We start from the raw sequence: 22,341 nt of genomic DNA, 5'->3' as shown, positions 1-22,341 counted from the left end.
GTAAGAGGAAGTTCCAGGGTCGGGGTCAATTCCTGGTTTTTTAATTCCAATTCCAATTCCTTTTTTAAAATCGATTCCCAGTTTGAAGGGAGAGAGAAAGAAAAAGTTGGAGAGAGAGGGGCAGAGAGAGAGAGAGAGAGAGAGAGAGAGAGAGAGAGAGAGAGAGAGAGAGAGACTACCACTAAATAATCAAACCACGGAGTTTACGTATTTTTTCCTGTAAGAAAATATAATGACGTAATGCTCCGTTGAAGCAAACCAATAACCAATAACCAAATAATATAGTTGGTGGAAAAGACATCAAGAGAGGCAGTAGGTTGGTTACCATGGTGATGGCTTAGAGTGCAGGACTGGGAGCTGCAGCGAGCTGGCAGGGAGATAGGCACCGAGGGAGGGAGGCAGGCAGGCAGGGAGGCTAGTCAAGCATTAGAGAAGCTCACAACCCAAACCCAAACCTCTCACCTTTCCTAAGACAAACTGGAACCACACCGCGTGACTCCACAGTTCAACCTGGAGCCGTCCTGACAGACCTCGATAACGTGCAACGATGCAACATCAACATCAGACATCCTCTGTGATCCACACTGATGCACAGTACGGCTTCCATGTATACACATGTCAATGCATGATAAACTAAACAGTCACACCTTTAAACACTCCAGGAACATCTACACAAGAGCTTGCCAGGTCACGTCCTGGCTGACAGTGCTAGCTCCTCACCAGGGCGTGCACAAATCCGGACTTTCAGTCTTCAAAGGTATCATTTATCAAATGACTAAGACCTGGTTCAAAGCAGTGATTTAAGGAGCTGAGTAAAGACCAGGAGGGCTCCAGATCTCAAGGACCGTAACTGTGCACCCCAGTCCTATACCTCGTGTCCCTGTTTGGTTTTGTCAACCACTTGGATGTTCCCTACATGGTCTGCCTCGTATTTATGCAGCGAAGAGCACAAAGCTGAGCTGTAAGTGTGACACAAGGGAGGCATTCACTCAGAGAGAGAGCCGCTGTGTGTGTGTACTGAGCACTGCAGTGGACTCTTTGTTTTGCGATGTTTTATGCTCTGGGAAATGCCTGAGCTTGTCTCTGTTTGTCCCGCAGTTGCACAAACAGAATGATTGAAACCAGAGTTCAAATGAAGGAATCGATCACGGCGGCGGACAGTGGCTTTTCTTCTGTTGTTTTCCATGGCGAATGTTTTCAAGGTCATTTGGTCGAGATATTAAATGCCCCAGAAGTCCAGTTCGGTTATGAGTTTTGAAATCTTAATAACACAACATCCTCCCAGCTCGTATTGCAATATAGGGCCGTTTGGGATTCTGAAAGGTTTGTTTTGATGGATTAAATACTTTTTTTTCTTCAGCAGGCTCAAAATGTTTCACGCGGTTTCACGGTGACTCACTCCAAAGTCATGCGCACCGTTTGTTTTCTGGATAAAGGAGAGAAAACGGCCGTTTAAGTTACAAAACTGGAAATTGATAACATTAAGTGTTTATTCCGGGTTTTGTGACATTCCGGGTGTTTTTGTCTTGGTGCTAATGAGACTTCGCGAAGGGGGTGCGTTCAGTTAGAGAGATGCGCATCGGTTTAGGAGAGCGCTGGCTTACATGCACAGTCTCAGGCTGATGCAGGATTGGACTGAAACTGGAGAAATATCGGTCAAAAGAATCAGCCAAAAGACAACTAACCATCGTGAGCGACAAAAAAAAACACAGCTTTGACGAGAAACTAAAGCTCTGAAGGTGCTTAACCAAAGGGAAGATATCACAGCTAAAAAAAAACAACACTAAAAAACATTTTTGCTTGCAATCTGAGTCTGTTCCTCTCAATGTTCTGCTTTGAAAAGTGAATTCGGGGGTAAATAAAAGGCAATGCAGGTACGGATAGATGGAATTATTTCATTAGCTGTGCAGGATCTCTCCGGGACTGGGAACCCACGAGGGAACGCCGGCTGCTCCTGATTAAAAACGTCTTCAAAGAAGTGAGGCGCAATTAAACCTGGCCCGTTTAGCCGGCTGGACTCGAGGGAAGGTGTGCTGCGGCTTATTAATTAGAATTGTCCCTTCACACCGATACGCTTTGGTCAGTGAGCTGCCGCAGGGAGAAATTAACAGCTTTGCCAGCAGCTTAATAATAAACGGAACTGTGCGTCAGGAATGACACGGTAACCCTTTCCTGCCGTTTGCCTCTTTTTCCTTTCCGTTCTGCTCTGTGTTTTGAAGGAGGCTTCAGGATTCGCAGGAGGTGGCAGCGGTCGTGTTTCACTCGATCCTCACAGCTCAAGCACGTCCCACTCACTGCACTGAACCAGCTGCTTCGCCCAGCTTGGAAGCCATTCACCCCATCCAAGCTCGTCCGGTTTCAAGCATGATTGATCTCAGAACTTTGTCAAGTTGGGTCTTAAAGGATCCAAGTGTTTTTGATTCAACAACATGATCCTGCCCAGACTCACAGCAACCCCTGGTACAGTAGAGTCACACCCCACCCTGCCCAGACTCACAGCAACCCCTGGTACAGTAGAGTCACTCCCCACCCTGCCCAGACTCACAGCAACCCCTGGTACAGTAGAGTCAACCCCACCCTGCCCAGACTCACAGCAACCCCTGGTACAGTAGAGTCACTCCCCACCCTGCCCAGACTCACAGCAACCCCTGGTACAGTAGAGTCACTCCCCACCCTGCCCAGACTCACAGCAACCCCTGGTACAGTAGAGTCACTCCCCACCCTGCCCAGACTCACAGCAACCCCTGGTACAGTAGAGTCACTCCCCACCCTGCCCAGACTCACAGCAACCCCTGGTACAGTAGAGTCACTCCCCACCCTGCCCAGACTCACAGCAACCCCTGGTACAGTAGAGTCACTCCCCACCCTGCCCAGACTCACAGCAACCCCTGGTACAGTAGAGTCACTCCCCACCCTGCCCAGACTCACAGCAACCCCTGGTACAGTAGAGTCACTCCCCACCCTGCCCAGACTCACAGCAACCCCTGGTACAGTAGAGTCACTCCCCACCCTGCTCAGACTCACAGCAACCCCTGGTACAGTAGAGTCTCTGAGAGACTGCCTGGAGACCAGCTTAACGTCAGTGCATCAATGCAAGGTAAGGAACAGTCTTGGATGACTAGACAAGCCCTCACTCTCTCACCAGGGACATCCCTTATAAAAGTTCACCGCTGTAGATCTGCCAGCAGTTTTTCTCTTTGCTTTTTCCAACGGGTGCCCTATACATCTAGCATGGTTTATTTTTAAATGTGTTTTACTATACCTCACAATGCTTACCTGTGCTTTAAAAATGCTTTCCCTGCGCTTCCATCAACTTTGCGATGCTTTTACTAAGGGAAACTTGTAATGAGGGACAGCAGTCTCATTCTCTTTCTCTCCCAGGAGAGTGGACTCACCCCTTTCCCCAGACTCCGAGCCACCCCCCTCCCCCCTCTCCCCTCTCTCAGACTCACCGCTTTGAAGTCCTCTGCAGAGCAGGTCTCTCCCCGGTATCGACAGTACAGCAGCATCTCCCTGATGTCGTGACCCGTCCGGTCAAAGAACTCACGCATGTTGAAAGGCTTGGGTTTGAAGTTGCGGAAGTTTGCCTTGTCCTGCAGACTCTCCAGCACACTCTCCTCTGCCAGGTGAGGGTCCTGAATTTCATACCTTACAAGGGGAACCGCACATTATTATTATTATTATTATTATTATTATTATTATTATTATTACCTAGATGAATTAGTCATTTAGCAGCAGCTTTTATCCAAAGCCACTTACAGAGACTAGGGGGTGAACCATGCACCACAACTTCTGCTGCTGCAGAGTCACTTCCAATAGGACCTTGGTTTTACATCTCTTGCGAAGGACGGAGCACAAGGAGGTTCAGTGACTTGCTCAGGGTCCCACACACAGGGAGTCAGTGGCTGTGATTGATCCAGGAACCTCCTGGTATTCAACCCTCTTTCTTTATCCACTGGACCACTAAGTCTTTTTTTTGGGGGGGGGGGGGGGGGGTTTAAAATTTCGATCCCATCCATTTGTGTGCCTCTCTCACTCTCTCAAAGTGAATCATCATCAAACAAGATTCAGGGAAAGACCTGGAATGCTTTTTCTGGATCTTGCGGCAAGGTAATGGAGGTCCCGACATTAATTAAGGAACGCAACAGAAACGATTGTCGGCTTTTATTTCTTAAACAAATAACATGACAGTTTAGACACCGACATGAGGACTGGCAAAGAACATTTCCAGCAGGGGGTGGACAAAAGAACAATTTAAAAAAAATACGAAATGAACAGAAGCTGGGTCACTCCTACAACAAGGACACCAGCGAACCTGGTTCATTCAAATTAAAAAAGTACCTAGTCAAAAAATTCTCTTTGTATTCAATCTGCATCTTATTTACTGGGTTACCGTTCGTGGGATATTCTAATGCAAATATCTGGTTGTTAATTAAAAGTGTCTGTCTTAGTTTGGACGACCCTTCCTCTGTGGAGTGGAGAATGACCCCAAGCGCGGTGTAAATGCCAGTCGGTCAGCTTGGGTAAGAAGGAAGATTTGTCTCTTTGATAGAGATGATTAATCTTATCTGTTTTCCGGGTGTGACCACAGGCAGAGCTGCACGAATCCCTGATCTATCAACTGAAAGCAAACAAATATTTCTGCTTGTTCGCTTGGCTAATTGCATACACTTTCAAAAGTGCATACATGAACAAAACTAAACTGCCCTTAATGTCACGGTGTAGCGCACAGCGTCCAAGTCTCTAAGCAGAGCATGTGTGAGGCCTCTTACCAAACCAAATGAGACAGGATTACAGGAAAGTGGATATTATTGGTAACTATGAAACAGATTTGCAGTTTCCCCCTCCATGTCTCCCTGAAGCAATCACTGACGCCACACTGGGGGAATCTATTGGTTAAGCTGGTAACAGCACTTAATTTTAGAAGAGGCTTTCATAAACAAGAATTTCAAAACCTGCTGGCTCTGTGGTGAATATAAAGAATCGCCTCTCCCTCTCTCCTGCCCCCCCCCCTCTCCCTCACCTCTGCCTTCTCTCCCTCTGCTCCTCTACCCTCTCCCTTCTGCCTCTCCCTCTACCCTCTCCCTTCTGCCTCTCCCTCTACCTCCCCTCTCCTCTTCCTCTCTCTCCCTTCTGCCTCTCCCTCTACCTCCCCTCTCTCTCCTGATCTTCCTCTACCCTCTCCCTTCTGCCTCTCCCTCTACCTCCCCTCTCTCTCCTGATCTTCCTCTACCCTCTCCCTTCTGCCTCTCCCTCTACCTCCCCTCTCTCTCCTGATCTTCCTCTACCCTCTCCCTTCTGCCTCTCCCCCCTCCCCTCTCCCTCCTGATCTTCCTCTACCCTCTCCCTTCTGCCTCTCCCTCTACCTCCCCTCTCCTCTCCTCTACCCTCTCCCTCTCCTCTACTCCTCTCCCTTCTGCCTCTCCCTCTACCTCCCCTCTCTCTCCTGATCTTCCTCTACCTCTCCCTTTCCCTATATCCTCTCCCTTTGTAACCAGACTCCTGTCGCGTGGCAGTTCGAGCCATTCCAGGTTTTACCGGGAACTCAATGAGCCACATCATCTGAGCTTAATTAGAGCCGAAAGCTCAGGTGTGAGTAATTAAGCTGTCCCTAAACTCTCTGGGACAGGAATATCATTGTTTTTAAACTTGCACAATGTAAAACCCGGAAGGGCTGAAACTGCTCTGCTGTCCGACAAGGTAACCTCACGCTCCGGAGACGCAGTGCAGGGAGAGTTTGCCTCGACTTTTCCTGTCACTCTGCCCTGGTGGCTGGGATCAATGTGCTGAACCAGCGCTCCCAGGAGGGTGGAGCGTGTACGGAACGGGATCACTTAACATCGCTAATCTTTGCTGATTCTTGATACAGTCAGTTTGTGTAATCAAGACAAAGTGTGAATAGCAGTGCTGGTCCACATAGAAGACTTACGAACACTTTGTTATTATTATTATTATTATTATTATTATTATTATTATTATTATTATTATTAGTGTTACCTTTTTAATCAGAACTAAAGCATTATATTTATATTGAAATGACTACTGGCCTCCACCAGCTGTGCAATTTTGCAAAACAGTAAAGAGGTTCCTGTTTGTTACTCAACAGATAATAAATAAATAGATAGAGAGAGAGAGAGAGAGAGAGAGAGAGAGAGAGAGAGAGAGAGAGAGAGAGAGAGAGAGAGAGCTGAGAACTTATAATCCGCAAACCGGTCTCTATCCAAAGGGAATCAGGATCCAGCAGGATACTTATCAATCACTGGAAATACTTAATGAAGAAGAAAAACAACCGAGAAAAAAGAAAGCCTGATTTAAAAAGCCCACAGCCTCTGCACAGCTTTCTTTGCTAGCCCTCGCAGTCAGCTTTCAAACCCATTAAAGATCCTTGAACGGGATGCTCTGGTTAGAAGCGCCGGACTGGGGTGCGTATGTGAGACGTGGAGGGCTCACCAGCTATCTGCTGGACAGCCCTGACTCAGCGTGTCCTTGCATGCCTCTCCCTGCCTCCCTCCCTTCCTCCAGGACCCACCTGTTGTTCAGAAGGGCCAGCAGCTCTCCCGCGTGGTACAGGTCGTTGCGCGTCACCCGGCTGAAGCGAAACTCGTTGAGGTTGCAAAAGGTGATGGCCGGGAAAACCATGCGCGGCATCGACACCTCGTCCAGCTTCGTGACGTGGGGGTACGCGAAGTAGTACCGCACCCGCTCCACGCACACGCACAACAGGAACGAGAAGGAGCCGAGCAACAAAAGCAGCCACAGGAGGCGCTTCACGCCGAACCGCTCGTACGTGAAGATGTGGGCCAGTCCGTGCAGGGTGGATCTGCTGGCGAACACGTCCAGCGGGGCTGGCCCGGCACAGTGGTCCTCCTCCGTTTCCACTTTGAGATTCATCTCAGCCGGGACCAGGTCCGTGTAGGGTATTGCCCTGCCCAGGTTATTCCGAATGGCGGAGGGCGCTCTGGAGAGGAAGGAGCCGGGGTGCGAGCTCCCGGGAGGGGGGCGTTTCTCAGCGCGCCTGGGAATGGTCGGGTCAGGAATGTCGAACTCAGCAGCAGCGCGGTGCGTTCCCGGAGGACTTCGCTTTCTGAAGCATGAATATTATATTTCAGTGATCCTTGATCCGATTGCAAATGCAAAGTTTTATTTTGTTTGTATTACCAGTGTGTAAAGCGGTACCCCCAAAACACCTTCCACCCCAATAAGAAGTCGGTGAAATGCAGGGATGCTGTACGTGCAAGCCTAGGCTTAGGTCATGCAAAGCTGAGCAACGTTGTCTGCCCGCTTCACAATAACACACACGAGTCGTCTGCTTAGTCCCATGTAATGCAACCGCTACATCTGCTGAACAAAACTTACTTGCTACAGTTAACCAAAACAACAAACTAAATCAAGCTGGAAAATATATATCTTTAACCCCTTACTGGCCACTGAGTCTAACCTCGTAAATTGTAGGCTATGCAACGCTGTTGAACAACTGGGAAATATATAAATCTAAAATACAGACTCCTTCCTTTCTTGTAAAATATACATTTTTAAAAGAGCATCGATCGTAATAATAATAATGACATTAATACATGTGTGTTGTTTCAAAAGGCAACCTGAGAATTCAGACGGTTTCCTTGTGCGTCTGACAGCGTTGCCCCTTCAAAAGACGGGAGTGTTGAAATGTGCATCGTGGCAGTAGATAGATGAAGGGCTGTTCCGCAGAAAACGTGTTTATAAATTCCAAAGCAGCTTTTGGAAGAGAAACGGAGGGAGCGTTTTGCAGTCCAGAAATTTTTTTTTTTTTGGCTCCGAGAGTACCGAGCGGATAGAAAGCGTGTAAGTACAGAATCTGATGAGAGATCGACGGCAGTAAAATAAACACTTATTATATTATAAACACAACAATATTTTTCACTTTCAACAGCAAACCGATTGTATCCCCCTTACGCACAACAAACACAAACCCATCTTTAAAAAAAAAACCCCAAAACAGCTGCAAATGCAAAATCTAAAGAGGGTGTCCAGCTGGTTAGATCCACCACAAAATAAAACGCGTTTCTGTTCGGAGAGCTATGGTTGTCTGTGTCGTCTTTGAGTCCAGTATTATCCCCTCGGAGGCGGCACTGGACCTGGCGGTGCGGCAGGTTCGGAGAAGCCGGGATCCAGTGCGGTGCAAACCGAGGACAGGAGATGCAGGAGGAAGAGGAAGGAAGGGAGAGAGAGAGAGAGAGGGAAGGAGGGAGGGGACGTGCCTGCCCTCCTGCCTGCCTGCGGCCGATGCTTGCTGTTGGGTCTGTCTGGAGAAACGGGCGCTGCTTGCCAGCCTGATCTTTCTCACGGTGACGCTGCTGTCACTGGCTTCAGAAAGGTCTGCCACACACACACATAGACACAACGACCCCCACCCCTTAGCACTGCAGCCGCTTCATGGTTTTATTACCGTGGTATTAGATTAAAATGCGAAAGGTTTATCATTTCCAGCTGCACCCCGGTGGTTACAGCGCTTGCGGAAGGCTCGACGCAAATGCAGTCGAATCATTATTATTGATCGCTGTGTTATTGTAGTTTGCTTCAATGGTGCGTCATTATATTTTATTACAGGAGAAAATACAATCTGTAGTTTTGATTATTTATTGGTAGTCTCTCTCTCTCTCTCTCTCTCTCTCTCTCTCTCTCTCTCTCTCTCTCTCTCTCTCTCTCTCTCTTTCTCTCTCTGCTTGTTTGCATTGGGTTCGGTTTGGTTTTATACACGTGTTTAATGAATCGATGTATTAGTTCGGTAAAAATCGATAGTTTAATTCATTTGGTTTTAATAATTCAAAGAAATGGGGCACAGAACGAAACTTAAAAAAAAAAATAAACTTATCCCAGAGAAATTGCGCGGCTGTTCAGACGGGTTCTTCTTAAAATACATTTGAGAGTGAGTCGGGTATGACGAGGAGGAAGCGGACAGCCTGCAGGACCCGGTCCGAGCCGATACAAATTAAAAATATACAAACGTGTGCTCTCTTTTTTAATGATGTTTTTTTGGTATTTAGGATAACCCATATACTGCATATTACGACCCATTTAATCATCATCATCATGATTATGTATGTATGTATTTTATTTATTTATTACAAATAATAAACCCTCATAAATTGTCCGCTCAAGTCGGGATGCCTTCGGTTTTGTGTAATTCATAAGAACTCCCGGTAGATGGCAGCATTTTGACCTTTTCCAGCAATAAACACAGCGCCAGGGTCCTAGGTTCAATTCCGGCCTGGGGGGGACGGGGACGGGGGGGTCTGTGTGTGTGTTGTGTGTTGTGTGTGTGTGTGTGTGTTGTGTGTGTGTGTGTTGTGTGTGTGTGTGTGTGTGTGTGAGTGTGTGAGTGAGTGTGTGTGTGTGTGTGTGTGTGTGTGTGTGTGTGTGTGTGTGTGTGTTTGTGTGTGTGTGTGTGTGTGTGTGTGTGTGTGTGTGTGTGTGTGTGTGTGTGTGTGTGTGTGTGTGTGTGTGTGTGTGTGTGTGTGTGTGTGTGTGTGTGTGCAACCCCGTATTGGATTAAGCGGTTAATGGTAAGAGATGATAGTTGTATTATTCAGCTCACAGAATTAATATAAAACCTGGACTGGCTCTGTAATGAAAATCATATTAACTGACAGCAAACCTGGACTGGAGGGCTCCAAGGTCATTTCTTTTTTTAATGAACTATTTTGGGGTCTGGATTGAGGTTGCATTGGTTCAATTAAACGATTTCTAACCGCGCTGGAGCATGCAGGGCTGGAAAAGCCGGCTATGGACAGCTCTGGTCCGGTAGAAAGCATGCAGTGCAGCCTCACCGGTCCTGTATTCCGCGCAGTGACGTGCGCGCTTCTCCTGATCCTCCGAGACTGACGGTTCTGCGGGTAAACGAAGCTCCCCTGAATTCTGCGCCTCGGGTTCCGGCTGCAAGGAGCTCGATAGCAGAGCGCGATTAAACAGCGTGTAATTACACTGCGGGCGAGGGCATTGATTCCTGTTATATTCAGCCGGATCACAGTGCGCTCCATCAATTCGATACAGCGTGTCAGACAGCAAAAAATAAATAAATACATAAAAACAACCCACAGCATTTTGGAGCGTTTACAGATTCGAATAGATTTTTACAGGACCCATAATTACTGCTTAGCGATCTGTAAACTAACCACATTATGAACACATGGATAACTTTATTATGATATGTATCATACATTCATTTCTATAATAAATTCAGAAACGGCAAACAGCTCTCTGTCTATGGAGAATCCGACAGGAATCTCATCAATCACTCGAAATACTTCATTAGCTAATTATTAAAATAGTGACTTTTTAGTTTAGCAGTTACTTGTCTTCATCTATCTATCTATCTATCTATCTATCTATCTATCTATCTATCTATCTATCTATCTATTCTATTCATCTGTCTGCCTGCCTGCCTGCCTGTCTGTCTGTCTGTCTTTATTCAACGCCAGTTCCTTTTTTAAAATGCAATTCCAGATTTCAAACTCGCACTGGAATTGATTAAACGGGAATGAGAATTGGAAGTGAGAAATCGTGGCGCTGGGATGTGCAGGGCAGTGGCAGAGCTGCAAGCCAGTCCGTGTCTCTCATTGTAATATAATAATAATATAATAATAATAATTCACTGAGCTTGCAGGACAGATGCCTGTATCAGTTAGCTAACCTCCGTGGGAAACAATGGGGCAGCGCTGTCCGGAAAAGCATGTGCAATGCTCAGTGGACAGAAAAAGGGATAGTCGAGCTGATAATAACGCTTCCTGTGTTTTGCACTATTTCGGTATCTGAAACACACAAATAAAAAAAAAAACTCAAAACGTTAGAACGGGCAATGATATAGCACGTTGACTGTCTTGATGGCTTGAACTGAAATATCGAACGACTGTCCTCTGAAAGCAGGGCCAGCTGTGGGAGAGGGGGGCAGGGGCTGCAGCCTCTCCACACCCCCCTCCCCCCCCCTCCCCTCCCTGCTGTCAGAGTTACTGGAGCGGGGTCCGCTGGGGAGGCGGAAAGCTTTTTAAAGCAACAAGAGCCATCGACTTCAGAGGGGTCAGCTAACTGGATAAAGTGTCCTGCAATCTGATCTCTCTCTCTCTCTCTCTCAGCGTCACACGTGGGTGTAATTCTAACCCATCAGCGCCCTCTAGTGACCGGAGCCCTCACTTGCAGTGTCCGCTTGCAATTCCACACAGTAGGAACCTGACAGTTGTCACAATGACATCATCTGCTTATGCATTTTGAAAACACGGCATTTATCAGACTTCACTTTTGCGGTTAACACAATTAGATCAAGTTTGTATAGTAATATAGTTCAAGAGAAAATTTAAATAACATAGAGGACGACTTTTTTTGGCGTTACTCGTGTTAAAATAAACAACTTTAGCATTAAATTTAGAAAACTAAACAATACACTGTTGGTGCACAGATAACAATATTTCATTGGCGCGGCTATTATTATTATTTTTTGTAACAGTAGGGTTTTGGAAAGTCGCAACCGAGCTATATCGCACAGGCGTGTGCAGAAGAGTGCCACAACCAAGATGGCGTCTCCACTGTGACGTTCCGCAGCCGGGTGTTTTCCGTTCGTGGCCACGCCCTCTGACGTCAGGACGAGCCGGGGCAGGTGATTGGCCGGCGGGTAATTTTGAATAGAAACGGCAGGAGGAACTGCAGGCAGAGATTGCGCTAATAATGAGCTATTAAACATTATAGAGGATTTATAAGAAAATTAAAAAGCGGTTAATATCTCCCGTGTACCGTGACTTTGGAGAGAAAAACTAAAAACGGTAAATTTATAATGCTATTATTGTTATATATATATATATAGGTATATAAACTGAAGCGCATTGCAAAATGGTTGCCTTGAAGTTTTTCCCATATTTAAAAAAATAAACAAACACAAAAAAAATGTACATTTTGTATCGTTTTAACACAAAGTCGAGGAGGTGTTTCAGTGTAACACTCCTAAAACTAGATGTGTCTTGTTTATATAGGAAGCGTCTCGGCCAATCTATTTACATATATATATATATAATATATATATATATATATATATATATATATATATATTAATATATACAATCTGCTTTTACTTCTTGCAGTTTGGGTTAAAGCGAGAAACGCTGTTTAATATTGTAAGCGGTGCCGGTGAATGAAAAGGCGATAATGAATAATACTATTTAAGGAAATGAGGTGTCTGTGTTTGTTTTTGAGTTTGGAAAAGCAGCGAGTTAATCTCACGATTGCATTAAGGTTTGCAGTAACGGGGCAGTTAATAGGGTGCAGTGTTTGCGTACGGGTGCATTAGTAAGTTAATAACATTGATAATTGAATTAAACGACGCTGTAAGGACACAATGTAAGTTAATGTAGTTTTTTTTTTTTTTTTTTTTTAAAGCTTTTACTTTTTACTCAGATCAAAATTAAAAAAAAAAAAAAAAAAAAAAGCGAGTAATCTGGGAAGTTATATTTTGAAGGAATCCTAATGAGGCAGGAGGACTGGAGGAGGATTACGCATATGGGTGGCGATTAGTCAGCTGTAACCGCATATAGCAATACTGCAAAGGGTCTGTGTGTGCCTTGCAAGCCCGGCTTCGTGTTGGGGTTGCAGTGAAGGTCATCGTGCTACACACGCATAGTCCAGTGACTGTGCAAGACCACAGGTGCACCTCATTGCAAAAACAGGGAAGTTAGCATCATTTTTATTCATGGGACACGTATGTCCCTTGATTATATTTAAATATAGGCCACCTGTACACTGTCACTGAGACGTTGGTAATCATTTTGTGTTGAAGGGGTGAGAGACTGTGGTTCTAGCTACAGCGTTTTGAAATCCTGTTAATATACATATATTTTTTACACAATTCAAGGCTACTGCCTGGATAAACAGGTATCTGAACCCGCTGTTGTCCAGACGATATTCTGTTAATGTCAGTGTGTTTTGTAGGTGCACAGGAAGTTTAAAGCTGAACTGTTTTGCAACGCAGAGTTCAGTCGCAGCATCTCTGCATCCCGGCCTCCTCCGCGCATCTCTGGGAATTTGGTCACTAAACGGTCAGTACATGCCTGGATTGCAGTGGCGATGGGGCTAACGATTGTCTGTTCCTACAGGGAATGGAGACGGCAGTGCTGCAGATGCACAGCCGCTTTGATCAGATGCTGAGGCAGGCTGAGGTGCTCAATGAAGGCATGGAACCTCGTAAGTGCCTTTTTGTTCATTACTCCTGTGCGGGGGTGGGATAGGACTGGCACTGCCAGCTTGGTCTTTGTTTCAACTGTACGATGGTAAGTCGAGCGAGCGAAACATCTGACCTGCGACTAAGACTCCTAAGTTCTACATAGCACAGCCAATACTAGCTACAGATACACAGTAATATCTTCCTATGCAACGCATAACCCACAGGCAATGGAAGACTCCTATCGCATAGCAGTTTCACCCATTCCAGGTTTTCTTGCAAGCTTGATCAGCCACAGTGTATAGGTAACAAGCTCAGGTGTGTCTTATTAGACTCTGTGAAATCAGGAATGGATCAAACTGCTATGCAATGGGAGTCTTGTATCTGCCCCTGTAGTTCTGTTCTGCCTCATCAGGGACTGGTTAGTTTATTGTTCTGTTCCGTGGTTTGACATAAAATGTCTTCAAAACTAATCCAAGCGCCTGTAGGGCCCCCCCCCAGACATTGGAACCTTTTGCTTCAGTGAGTTTGATAACTTAATTAAAAACAGGACAGATCCAATGGGGCACTGCAGCTCAAAGCGCCGTGTCTCTTCGATTTTCCTGTCTAGCGTTTCTCTTTTCCTGCGTCTTTGACTTGACCGCCCTTTCACCGCAGAGTTCCTCCAGCTGGCCCGGGACTTCGAGGAATGCAGGCGGCGGTGGCAGAAGACCGACGTGGAGCTGCTGCGCTGCAAGGAGATCCTGTCGAAGGCAGAGACGGAGCGCAGCGCCCTGGACGTGAAGCTGAAGCACGCCCGCAACCAGGTGGACGTGGAGATCAAGCGCAGGCAGCGAGCCGAGACCGACTACGAGAAACTGGTGCGGGCACTGCTGCTGTTCTCGCTTTGTTTGATACCCTCCACTGTATGCCAAAGTGCATCGACGCCCTGTCCAGAACTCCTAGTCAGTCCTAAAGTTTCAGACCAGTCATGCTATGCATAACCCATGTGGAAAGAAGACTCCTACTGCATAGCAGTTTCAGCCATTCAAGGTTTTTAATAGGAGCTTAGTCAGACTGTATAGGCAACAAGCTCGGATGAGTCTTGCTGAACTCGTAGTAAAAGCAGGAGTGGATCCCTGTCAAGTGCTTTGCTTTCAAAACGGTCTAGAAATAGCAATGAGAGTGTGGTTGTGGGCGAGTGTTTCCGCTGTGTAGCGTGGCAGTCCCGCAGCTCTCCTGCTCTGATCCTGTCGTGTGTGTTTTAAATGCAGGAGCGTCAGATACAGCTCATCAGGGAGCTGCTGATCGCGGAGGGTTCCACCAGTATCCAGCTGAGTGACGAGCAGAGATCCGCCCTGGCATTCCTCAATGCCAGGTCTCAGCCTACAGGGCTCAATACCAGCAAACGGTAAGAACAGCTTCCTTGTGGAGCAACACCCAGAGAAATCCATTTTGGTCAATTCTTAAAATTCTTCCATAGCTTCAAAATGCTCCATTTTTAAAACATGAAATACCCTACTTGTTTTCTTGTGAGTTTTAAGTATAAAGTTCCACTGTGTGACTAATACATTTTATTCATCAAAGGTTTAAACCAGTGTACACACACAGAGTTCATGGTATAATAGTCACACAGTACCTGAAAAGAAATATTTCTGTGCATTATAGCTAAAACGTCTCTAGCAGTCTAGGCATGTATGCTAAGCTTGGTTAAGATCAGTCAAGGCAGTTCTCAGTGTACAGTACGACAGACAGATCAGCATGTCGTTTTTGACCCTAAACGAGACAATCCTATTTGTTTGACCCCTGATTGGCACAACTGTCTCAGTAGTGCTCTCCTCTTAACCTGTCCTGGTTGTCCTCTCGCAGGTTGTCCACGATAGACGAGTCGGCGTCCATGATGTCGGACATCAGCTACGACAAGACGGACGACTCCTTGGTAGCGCACTGCTTTCAAGAGGTTTTCAGTGTACTTTGAGTTAAGCAAAGTGGGCAGCTGTCCCTAACCTTTCTCTCCTCCTGCCCTGATAGGACTGGGATTCCTCCATAGTGAAAACCGTGCGCCTGAAGAAAAGGGAGAAGAGGGTAGGGAGTCTTCTGTATTGGGGGGGGGGGGGGGGGGGGGGGGGGTGTTTGGTGGTTTAGGGTTTGAACCTCAGCCAAGTTTTTAAACATGTTAAAAGCCTTGGTGTTTACATAGTCTGCACAGTACAAGCCAAAAGTTCAGTCTCCTTTATATGTAGGGTGATTAGAAAGTAAGTTTACCACATCCATGCACCTTGTTATTAATGTGGCAAACTTATTAAAACAAGAGACTTAGGGCTTATGACTTTTCTGATTTGGTCCAAATCGTTTACAAAATAGAATGTGTGTAAATGTTTGGGAAGTGACAAACTGGCATCTCTGTTTTAAAACCCAGAAAGGGTTGGTGTTTTCCTGCATGGTATTATAGTGCTGTGTGCTGCAAGACCCTGCATTGTATTGCAGTGCGTGTTGTAAGAGCCTGGTATTCTTATGCTCTGTAATGTGTGCTCTGATCCCAGCGTTCCTCCCGACACCATGCAGACGGCCCCTCTACAGCAGCCAAGCGGTCACGCTCCACTGGAAGAACCTCCGACAAGGTAAGAGTAAACAGTGTAGCAAAGTAATTCCTGTGCTGCTTCTATAATTCCAAGCAGATGGACTAGTCTCTGGTCAATAACCAGCTACAGTTTATTTCCACAAACTAGTAGCTGCTTTGATCTGTTTCTTTGCTAATCATTGAGCTTGGAGGGGGGTCGGGCTCGCGGTGTATTTATGAAGGACAATCTAGAACTACTTTCGAAAGTGCATCAAAATATATTCCCTTGGTATTTGTTATAAACTGTACTTTTGTGTTTACAGTCATGACAGGGGCTTGGATGCTTGTTGCTAATGAATGAATTTATTTTTCCTAAGGGGAACGAGTCTATTGTGACCAAGACTACCGTGACTGTTCCTAGTGATGGAGGACCCATAGAGGCCGTGTCCACTATTGAAACGGTGCCCTACTGGACACGCAGCCGCAGAAAGACAGGTAAACACGGCCTCTTGCAAGAAGCACCTTCCTCAAATCTTTAAAAGCATATCTCAATGACTTTCCAACCCCAAACACCTAAACTAAATAATAGCTCGAGTGGCCCTGTTTGATGAATGAGAAGGCTACAGACAGATGCGGACTGTTTGTTTTCGCTCTCTTGTAGCTAACCTGCAGGGGTGGGACAGTGACTCGATCCTCTCTGAGAATGTGGGCACGGAGAACGTCAGGCTGCAGAAGAAGCCGGAGATGGAACACTACCAGCAGCCCGGCACCCCTCACAGCAACGGCTGCATCAGGCTGCACGAGTTTGTGTCCAAAACGGTAACGGGCTTGGCTACGGCTGATTTCTGTCTTGGTTCTCTTAGACCGTGGCCGTCCAACAGAAGGCTCTTGAGCCATGGAAGGCTTCTTTATTGATCTCTTTTTGATAGTATTGCTATTTAAGAATTAAGGGTTTTGAATAATATCATCTGTAGTGTTTGTCTGCTGTTTGACCAGCATAACCAGTTTAAATTTGAAGACCTGTCCAATGGCACGCTGATTATGTACTTGTAAATTATTGCTGGTTGTCATGTCCCGAACATCAAATGGAAATGCAGAGTGAATTTCTTAAATAAAATTACATCCTAGTTTAAAAAGTCTACATGGAGTAAGTTTCAGATTCTTTGCAAATATTTTTTAAATTTGCACCCATCAACGGTTGTCGAAGTTGGAGTCAGTCATTCTGTCTAGAAGTTAAAGCAGTATTGTTGATGCAGAATCGTTGGGGTCTTTTAAGCTACTAGGACCCGGACAATGGGCCGACTGGCTTGTTGTCCTTCCTACTTTATCTTTATGGCTTCTGCCCCCCTGAAAGGTTGTTTGTTCTCTGCAGGTGATCAAGCCTGAGTCCTGCGTGCCCTGTGGTAAGAGGATCAAGTTTGGGAAGCTGGCACTCAAGTGTCGGGACTGCAGAGTGGTGGCTCACCCCGAGTGCCGGGACCGCTGCCCTCTGCCCTGCATCCCTTCCTTGACTGGGACCCCTGTGAAGAACGGAGAGGTGCGCACCCACAGGCTGACTATCAGGACCTGGAAGCTGGCAACAGCCCTGCACTCGGACTGGTCCTTTCAGGACTGCCCTGGTTTCAATATATTATTGAGGAGTTTCAGGCCCTGGTTAAATGTGTTGCTCATGCAGATTTAAGGGGTGAAGAGTTTTAGTTCTTGGGGACCTGGGGGTAGGTTTCTTTGGTTCATTTTCAACATCTGGGCAGGCCACATTTGGCCACTCCAGAACTGTTCTCAGACCAGTTCTTGCCATTCCCGTTTGGACTGCTAGATCCCTGTATTTGGAAAAAGTGAAACTGTTAAGGTTAGCCTTGTGACTAGCGCTGCTGCTGATTCTGTTGCAGGATATTGCTTGTAACTGATCCTGTCCTGCCTTTTTCTTCTCTAGGGAACCCTTGCTGACTACGTTCCTCCCACCTCTCCTATGATCCCAACACTGGTAGTTCACTGTGTGAACGAAATCGAGCAGAGAGGCTTGAGAGAGGTAACCCCACTGCAGGAATTCTTAAGTAGAAGTTTTCGGCTAGTGCTCCCTTTAGTGTACTAGCCACAGCCTTTATCTACTTGTCGTCTTTTAGTTTTGCTGCAGTTCACTCGTGGTGCATTGCATCACTGGACTAGTGTGCTGTACAGCCTTGAGACGTGACAGTAGAAATCATTTTGTTTGCATGATTTTAGTTTCATATTCTGCCTTGACTGTGACTGGATTCTCACACAGTGTGAGATAGGATGTAACTGGACTTCTCTCTCTCTCCTGTGTGTGTGTGTGTGAGACTGGGTGCTGGGTCTCTCCCTCTGTATCTCTGACTGGACTCTCTCTCTCTCCCCCTCCTGTCAGACGGGTCTGTACCGCGTCTCTGGCTGCGACCGCACCGTGAAGGAGCTGAAGGAGAAGTTCTTGCGTGGGAAGACGGTGCCGCTGCTCAGCAAGGTGGACGACGTGCACGCCCTCTGCAGCCTCCTCAAAGACTTCCTGAGGAACCTGAAAGAGCCTCTGCTCACCAGCCGCCTGAACCGACCCTTCATGGACGCCGCAGGTCCACGCAGCTTCAGTGCATTCACACCAGCCTCAATTAGGAACTTTTAATTGCAGCTGACTTCTGGAATTTCAGACAGGAGAACCAGGAAGCTTTACTGTAAATTGTTTTGAGTGGGGTTAACCTAACGATCTGTCAGTTAATGCTACTGCTTATTGATTTTAATGGCGTGTGCTGACTCCTGTTTTTATTTATCCTTCCGTTTCAGAAATCTCCGATGACGATAACAGCATTGCTGCCATCTACCAGACGATCAGCGAGCTGCCTCAGCCCAACAGGGACACGCTGGCTTTCCTTGTGCTACATCTGCAAAGGTAGGCAGGGAGTCTGAGTGGAGAAACTGCACTGAGAATGATTTAAACACAGCTAGAACTCTCTGAAGCACCAGAAGTGGCTCGAGGATAACTGACTGACGTGCGTATGTGTGTGTGTTTTGGTCTGTAATGGGTCTGTTTCTGCTCCCCTCTTTAGAGTGGCTCAGAGCCCTGACACGAAGATGGACATCTCCAATCTCTCCAAGGTCTTTGGACCCACAATAGTTGGCCACGCAGTGCCTGATCCAGACCCGATGACGATACTGAATGATACCAAACGCCAGCCAAAGGTAACGGTGGCGTCATATTATAGGGTCACATGTGGCCCCAAAATGTACAGCTATGGGCAAAAGACTTGCATCACCTAGAATTAAGGCTTGAGACCTTCATTTAAAATAATTTGTTTAAATATGAGAGATGGAAGTGCTACTACAAAAGTCTACCGGAAGTCGTACAGTATTTCATGTTAGATTTTGAATTGTCAAAGTTTATTTTATGGAAAACTACAGAGGCATAATTAAATATTTTAACGTGACATTCAACAGGTTTCATTCGACTTTGAAACAAATTGAGTTAATTCTATCGTTCCATAAACTGCAGCATCTTGGAACGGGACATGTGGGTGCCATCTTCCATTCCTTGTGCCATTTCAGAATAGCCTGTCAAAGTACAGGAAGAGTTGCATTAAAAACATAAGCTTTCCTAGATGCCTCAGGTGTCCCATACAAATATTATAGCGTTCCCTTTTAGTATGATTTGATGTTGCACTAATTTGGTTAAATCACTGATGATAGCCTGTAGAAGTTCTATATTTTTCAAACAGAAGAGGGGAGCGTTACATTGAAGTGGTATTTAAGCAAGCAGACCTGCTTGTCTGTGTTTCTCTTCAGTGTGCGAGTCTGCGGTTGTTCTTCTCTGCAGGTGATGATGCGCTTGCTGTGCCTGCCCGTGGAGTACTGGAGCCAGTTCCTGATGGTGGAGCAGGAGAACCTGCACCCAGCACACATCATCCAGAACAACAACGCCTTCTCCACCCCTGACGGCAAAAGTGAGCGTTCAGTAACGTTTTTATACAGAGCCTTTCACCGCGACAGGGTGGCATGCACTAGATCAAGTTCTATTCATTATAAATCTGCAACAATAAAAACATTTAAACCCAGTCTGGCTGAGCAACTCATTGCACAGGACGCTTTTTTTTTTTTTTTTTTAAAAAGCAGTTTTTAATAAAATGTCACAGACAAGTTGCCTCATGTTTCATTGGCTGTGGTGTAACTGAATTTAGTTTGTGTTCTGAGATCTCCACGAGGGAACCCTTATTCATTTCTCTCCCTTGTTCCCTCAGTTAGTATTCTGGGACCCCTAACCACTCCAGAGCAGCAGATGTCTAAAACACCTTCCTCCAGCTCTCTGTCTCAGCGAATGAAGACAACACTAAGCAGGACAACTCCCAAGTAAGTAATGCACACTGTGCTGGAGCGGTCTGTCGCTGCTATAATACCACTTGGGCTACTTGGAAAACTGCCAGCAAGCGGAGGGCCCTGCTAACTGGGCATGGAGTCTATGGTGGTCTGCTGCACCTAGATTCACAAAGTCAGGGTTGAAACCAATATTAATGGCCATATTCAGAAACTTGAGTGTTAGTGCTCGCTTGAGTGCGCTTCTCGCTGTGAAAATAACATTAACCGGACACGCATGAGTGAGCACCAACACTCGCCTCGTTTCTGAATGTGGCTCTGTGTCGTTTTAAATTCTGGTATTTTTATAGTAACATCTTTTCCCCAAAGGATTTGTTTTCTTAGTTTTTCTTTGTTTTGTGCAGGTTTGGAAGCAAGAGCAAGTCCACCGCTAACTTTGGTCGCTCGGGCAATTTCTTTGCTTCTCCACTCCTGAAATAAGAGTTTACTGGATTCCAATATTCCCATGGCTTAACGGAAGTGTCATCTATATATATTTTTTATATGTAACTCACATTTTTATTGTGCTATTTGTAAATCGCTGCCTTCCAGCAGGGAGATGGTATACTAATGTTTTTAGATCTATATATACTAATTGTATTTAATCGGACGACTTTTTAAAAGTGATTACAAGCCTTTCTTTTTAAAGTTTTAATGGCATTCTTTTAAGTTTTTTTGCAAAATTATGACCAAAGGGAAACACTAGTGGAGTCATCCTGCAATGTAAGAATTTTTTTTTTTTTTAAAAGACCTAACTTAAGTTCCATTTGTATAAATATCTGCGAAACTAGAAATTAATGCCATTACAGCTTCTGCAGTGGCACAGGGCTTGTGTTCTGTGCCAGTGAACTTTGAGGAACTGTAAATATTCAATTGACGTCCTGGCTGGCAACTACATGTACTTGAACGCAGTATTAATCCTGGGCTGGGATGGGTGTAAAAAGCGTCACCCTTTGTGTGGAACTGAGAGAATACCTTTTATCTCTAGTCTAAAACCCTCTTTGGGGCCAAGGCGTGCCAGAAACTGCTGATATATTTTGCAACCTCTCCCAAAAGGAAAATGCATTTCTTATTTGCCTCTATTGGTTCAGTTAGTAAAACTATGTCTATTCTGTTTGTATTTTAAATACTAGTATCGTGTTGGTACACACGGGTAAAACCCTGGCTCAACTCCAGCAATACCTCCAAACAATGGGGCGACAGTCATCTTTACCTACCTGCAGTTTCTCAACATACTCACCTTTTGCAAAGGGAAAAGCACATGTTCAACCTGCCAGTTAACAGGACCTTTAGTAACTGTGTGTGTATTGCAAGTGGCGTCAGGACTTTATCTAACCTCAATTCTTATCCCTGTTTTACCGAAATGATTGAGACAAGCGTGAGCCCAAAGTAAATGCAGATTTGTTTAAGAAGCAGTTAGCAACAATGCCCAAGTCTAGCTGCATTGTTGCAACTCTTAGTAACCTTGTAAATATCTGAATCATGCTGTCCTGTGCAATTTGCTTGGACAGTTGAATTGAAACCACTGTAAGTCCATGTGCTTTGAGAGAAGAGTTTGTGTCTGCACAGCTGAGTTAAAACACAATTTGGAGTCACCTTTTACTGGATTGTAACATTTACTACTTGCTTTTGGTATCCAGTTATTTGATTTGAGGTGCAGAATTCAAATCCCAATTTAAGTGAGACCCCCTGGAGGAACAGAATTTGATTGTGTTGAATTTCTAGTATTCCAGGCACCAAAACACCTTATAATATGAAATGGTGACAGGCACAATAAAACTAAAACAAGGTGGAAGGATGTTTTTTGGACATGATGCAAACTTTGTTATATCTAAGGTGGGGAAGCAACATCAAAAAAAAAATGAAGACTCACTACAGTGAATCCAGACAAGCAAAAGAAGTGGTCCGTCCGTCCCCCCCCCAAGCTAGTCTGCATCATTAGGGGCACAGACTGGGTAAAAATGCAGCGGTGTTGCTTTTGTGACACAAGTGACAGTAAGGTTGATAAAATATTATACAAAGCTAACCTCTGTTGCTGTGCTCAACTGTATAGGCATGGTGTGCTGTTTTAGAATACCCCATAAATAGAACTGCCTAAAACAGGTGCATGTGTGCTTTCATTCTTCTAGTTTTGTTTTGCAGTGGATCTCTACTCTCCCTCCATCCCTGCCTGTAACATATATATTCCAAATACTGTAGAATCCCTGCCTAATTTCCTCAACCTAGTATGTATTCTTAAGCCACTGCTGAAAAAAGTTACTGGCTTTCTTAGGGA

At 45.6% G+C, this 22,341-nt stretch overlaps 2 protein-coding genes across 3 annotated transcripts; one reads left to right on the top strand and one right to left on the bottom strand.

Annotated features, from left to right (window-relative positions):
• Positions 1 to 3,244: 3,244 nt before the first annotated feature.
• Positions 3,245 to 6,891, bottom strand: LOC121308940 (acid-sensing ion channel 1-like). Its single transcript, XM_041241676.1, has 2 exons — positions 6,530 to 6,891; positions 3,245 to 3,648 (listed from the first exon to the last, which is right to left on the bottom strand). Exons 1-2 carry the CDS (start codon positions 6,889 to 6,891, stop codon positions 3,330 to 3,332), a joined length of 681 nt encoding a protein of 226 aa, XP_041097610.1. The 3' UTR covers positions 3,245 to 3,329.
• Positions 6,892 to 8,474: 1,583 nt separating this feature from the next.
• Positions 8,475 to 22,168, top strand: racgap1 (Rac GTPase activating protein 1). 2 transcript variants are annotated; one of them, XM_041241668.1, is made up of 17 exons: positions 8,475 to 8,562; positions 13,113 to 13,200; positions 13,835 to 14,037; positions 14,431 to 14,567; positions 15,026 to 15,095; positions 15,188 to 15,241; positions 15,700 to 15,777; positions 16,094 to 16,211; positions 16,378 to 16,535; positions 17,089 to 17,253; positions 17,650 to 17,745; positions 18,100 to 18,298; positions 18,507 to 18,612; positions 18,770 to 18,902; positions 19,534 to 19,660; positions 19,955 to 20,063; positions 20,432 to 22,168. In XM_041241668.1, exons 1-17 carry the CDS (start codon positions 8,560 to 8,562, stop codon positions 20,505 to 20,507), a joined length of 1,920 nt encoding a protein of 639 aa, XP_041097602.1. In that variant the 5' UTR covers positions 8,475 to 8,559; the 3' UTR covers positions 20,508 to 22,168. The 2 variants fall into 2 exon arrangements, with proteins under 2 accessions (XP_041097602.1, XP_041097603.1); XM_041241669.1 differs by lacking the exon at positions 8,475 to 8,562 and adding an exon at positions 10,630 to 11,789.
• The last annotated feature ends 173 nt before the right edge of the window (positions 22,169 to 22,341 follow it).

The sequence above is a fragment of the Polyodon spathula genome, unplaced genomic scaffold, assembly GCF_017654505.1.
Source record: "Polyodon spathula isolate WHYD16114869_AA unplaced genomic scaffold, ASM1765450v1 scaffolds_806, whole genome shotgun sequence".
NCBI classification, from domain to species: Eukaryota; Metazoa; Chordata; class Actinopteri; order Acipenseriformes; family Polyodontidae; genus Polyodon; species Polyodon spathula.
Note: the sequence above shows the minus strand (reverse complement) of the source record. Positions and strands in the feature narration are given on the sequence as shown.

Excerpts from the sequence above, each read along its gene's own strand:
- LOC121308940 (XM_041241676.1), bottom strand. The coding sequence starts at position 6,891 with ATGAATCTCAAAGTGGAAACGGAGGAGGACCACTGTGCCGGGCCAGCC. Across the intron at positions 3,649-6,529 it reads CTGGCCCTTCTGAACAACAG|GTATGAAATTCAGGACCCTC; the intron begins GTGGGTCCTGGA and ends TCCCCTTGTAAG.
- racgap1 (XM_041241668.1), top strand. Across the intron at positions 14,038-14,430 it reads AGACCGACTACGAGAAACTG|GAGCGTCAGATACAGCTCAT; the intron begins GTGCGGGCACTG and ends TTTTAAATGCAG. Across the intron at positions 16,212-16,377 it reads ACGCAGCCGCAGAAAGACAG|CTAACCTGCAGGGGTGGGAC; the intron begins GTAAACACGGCC and ends GCTCTCTTGTAG.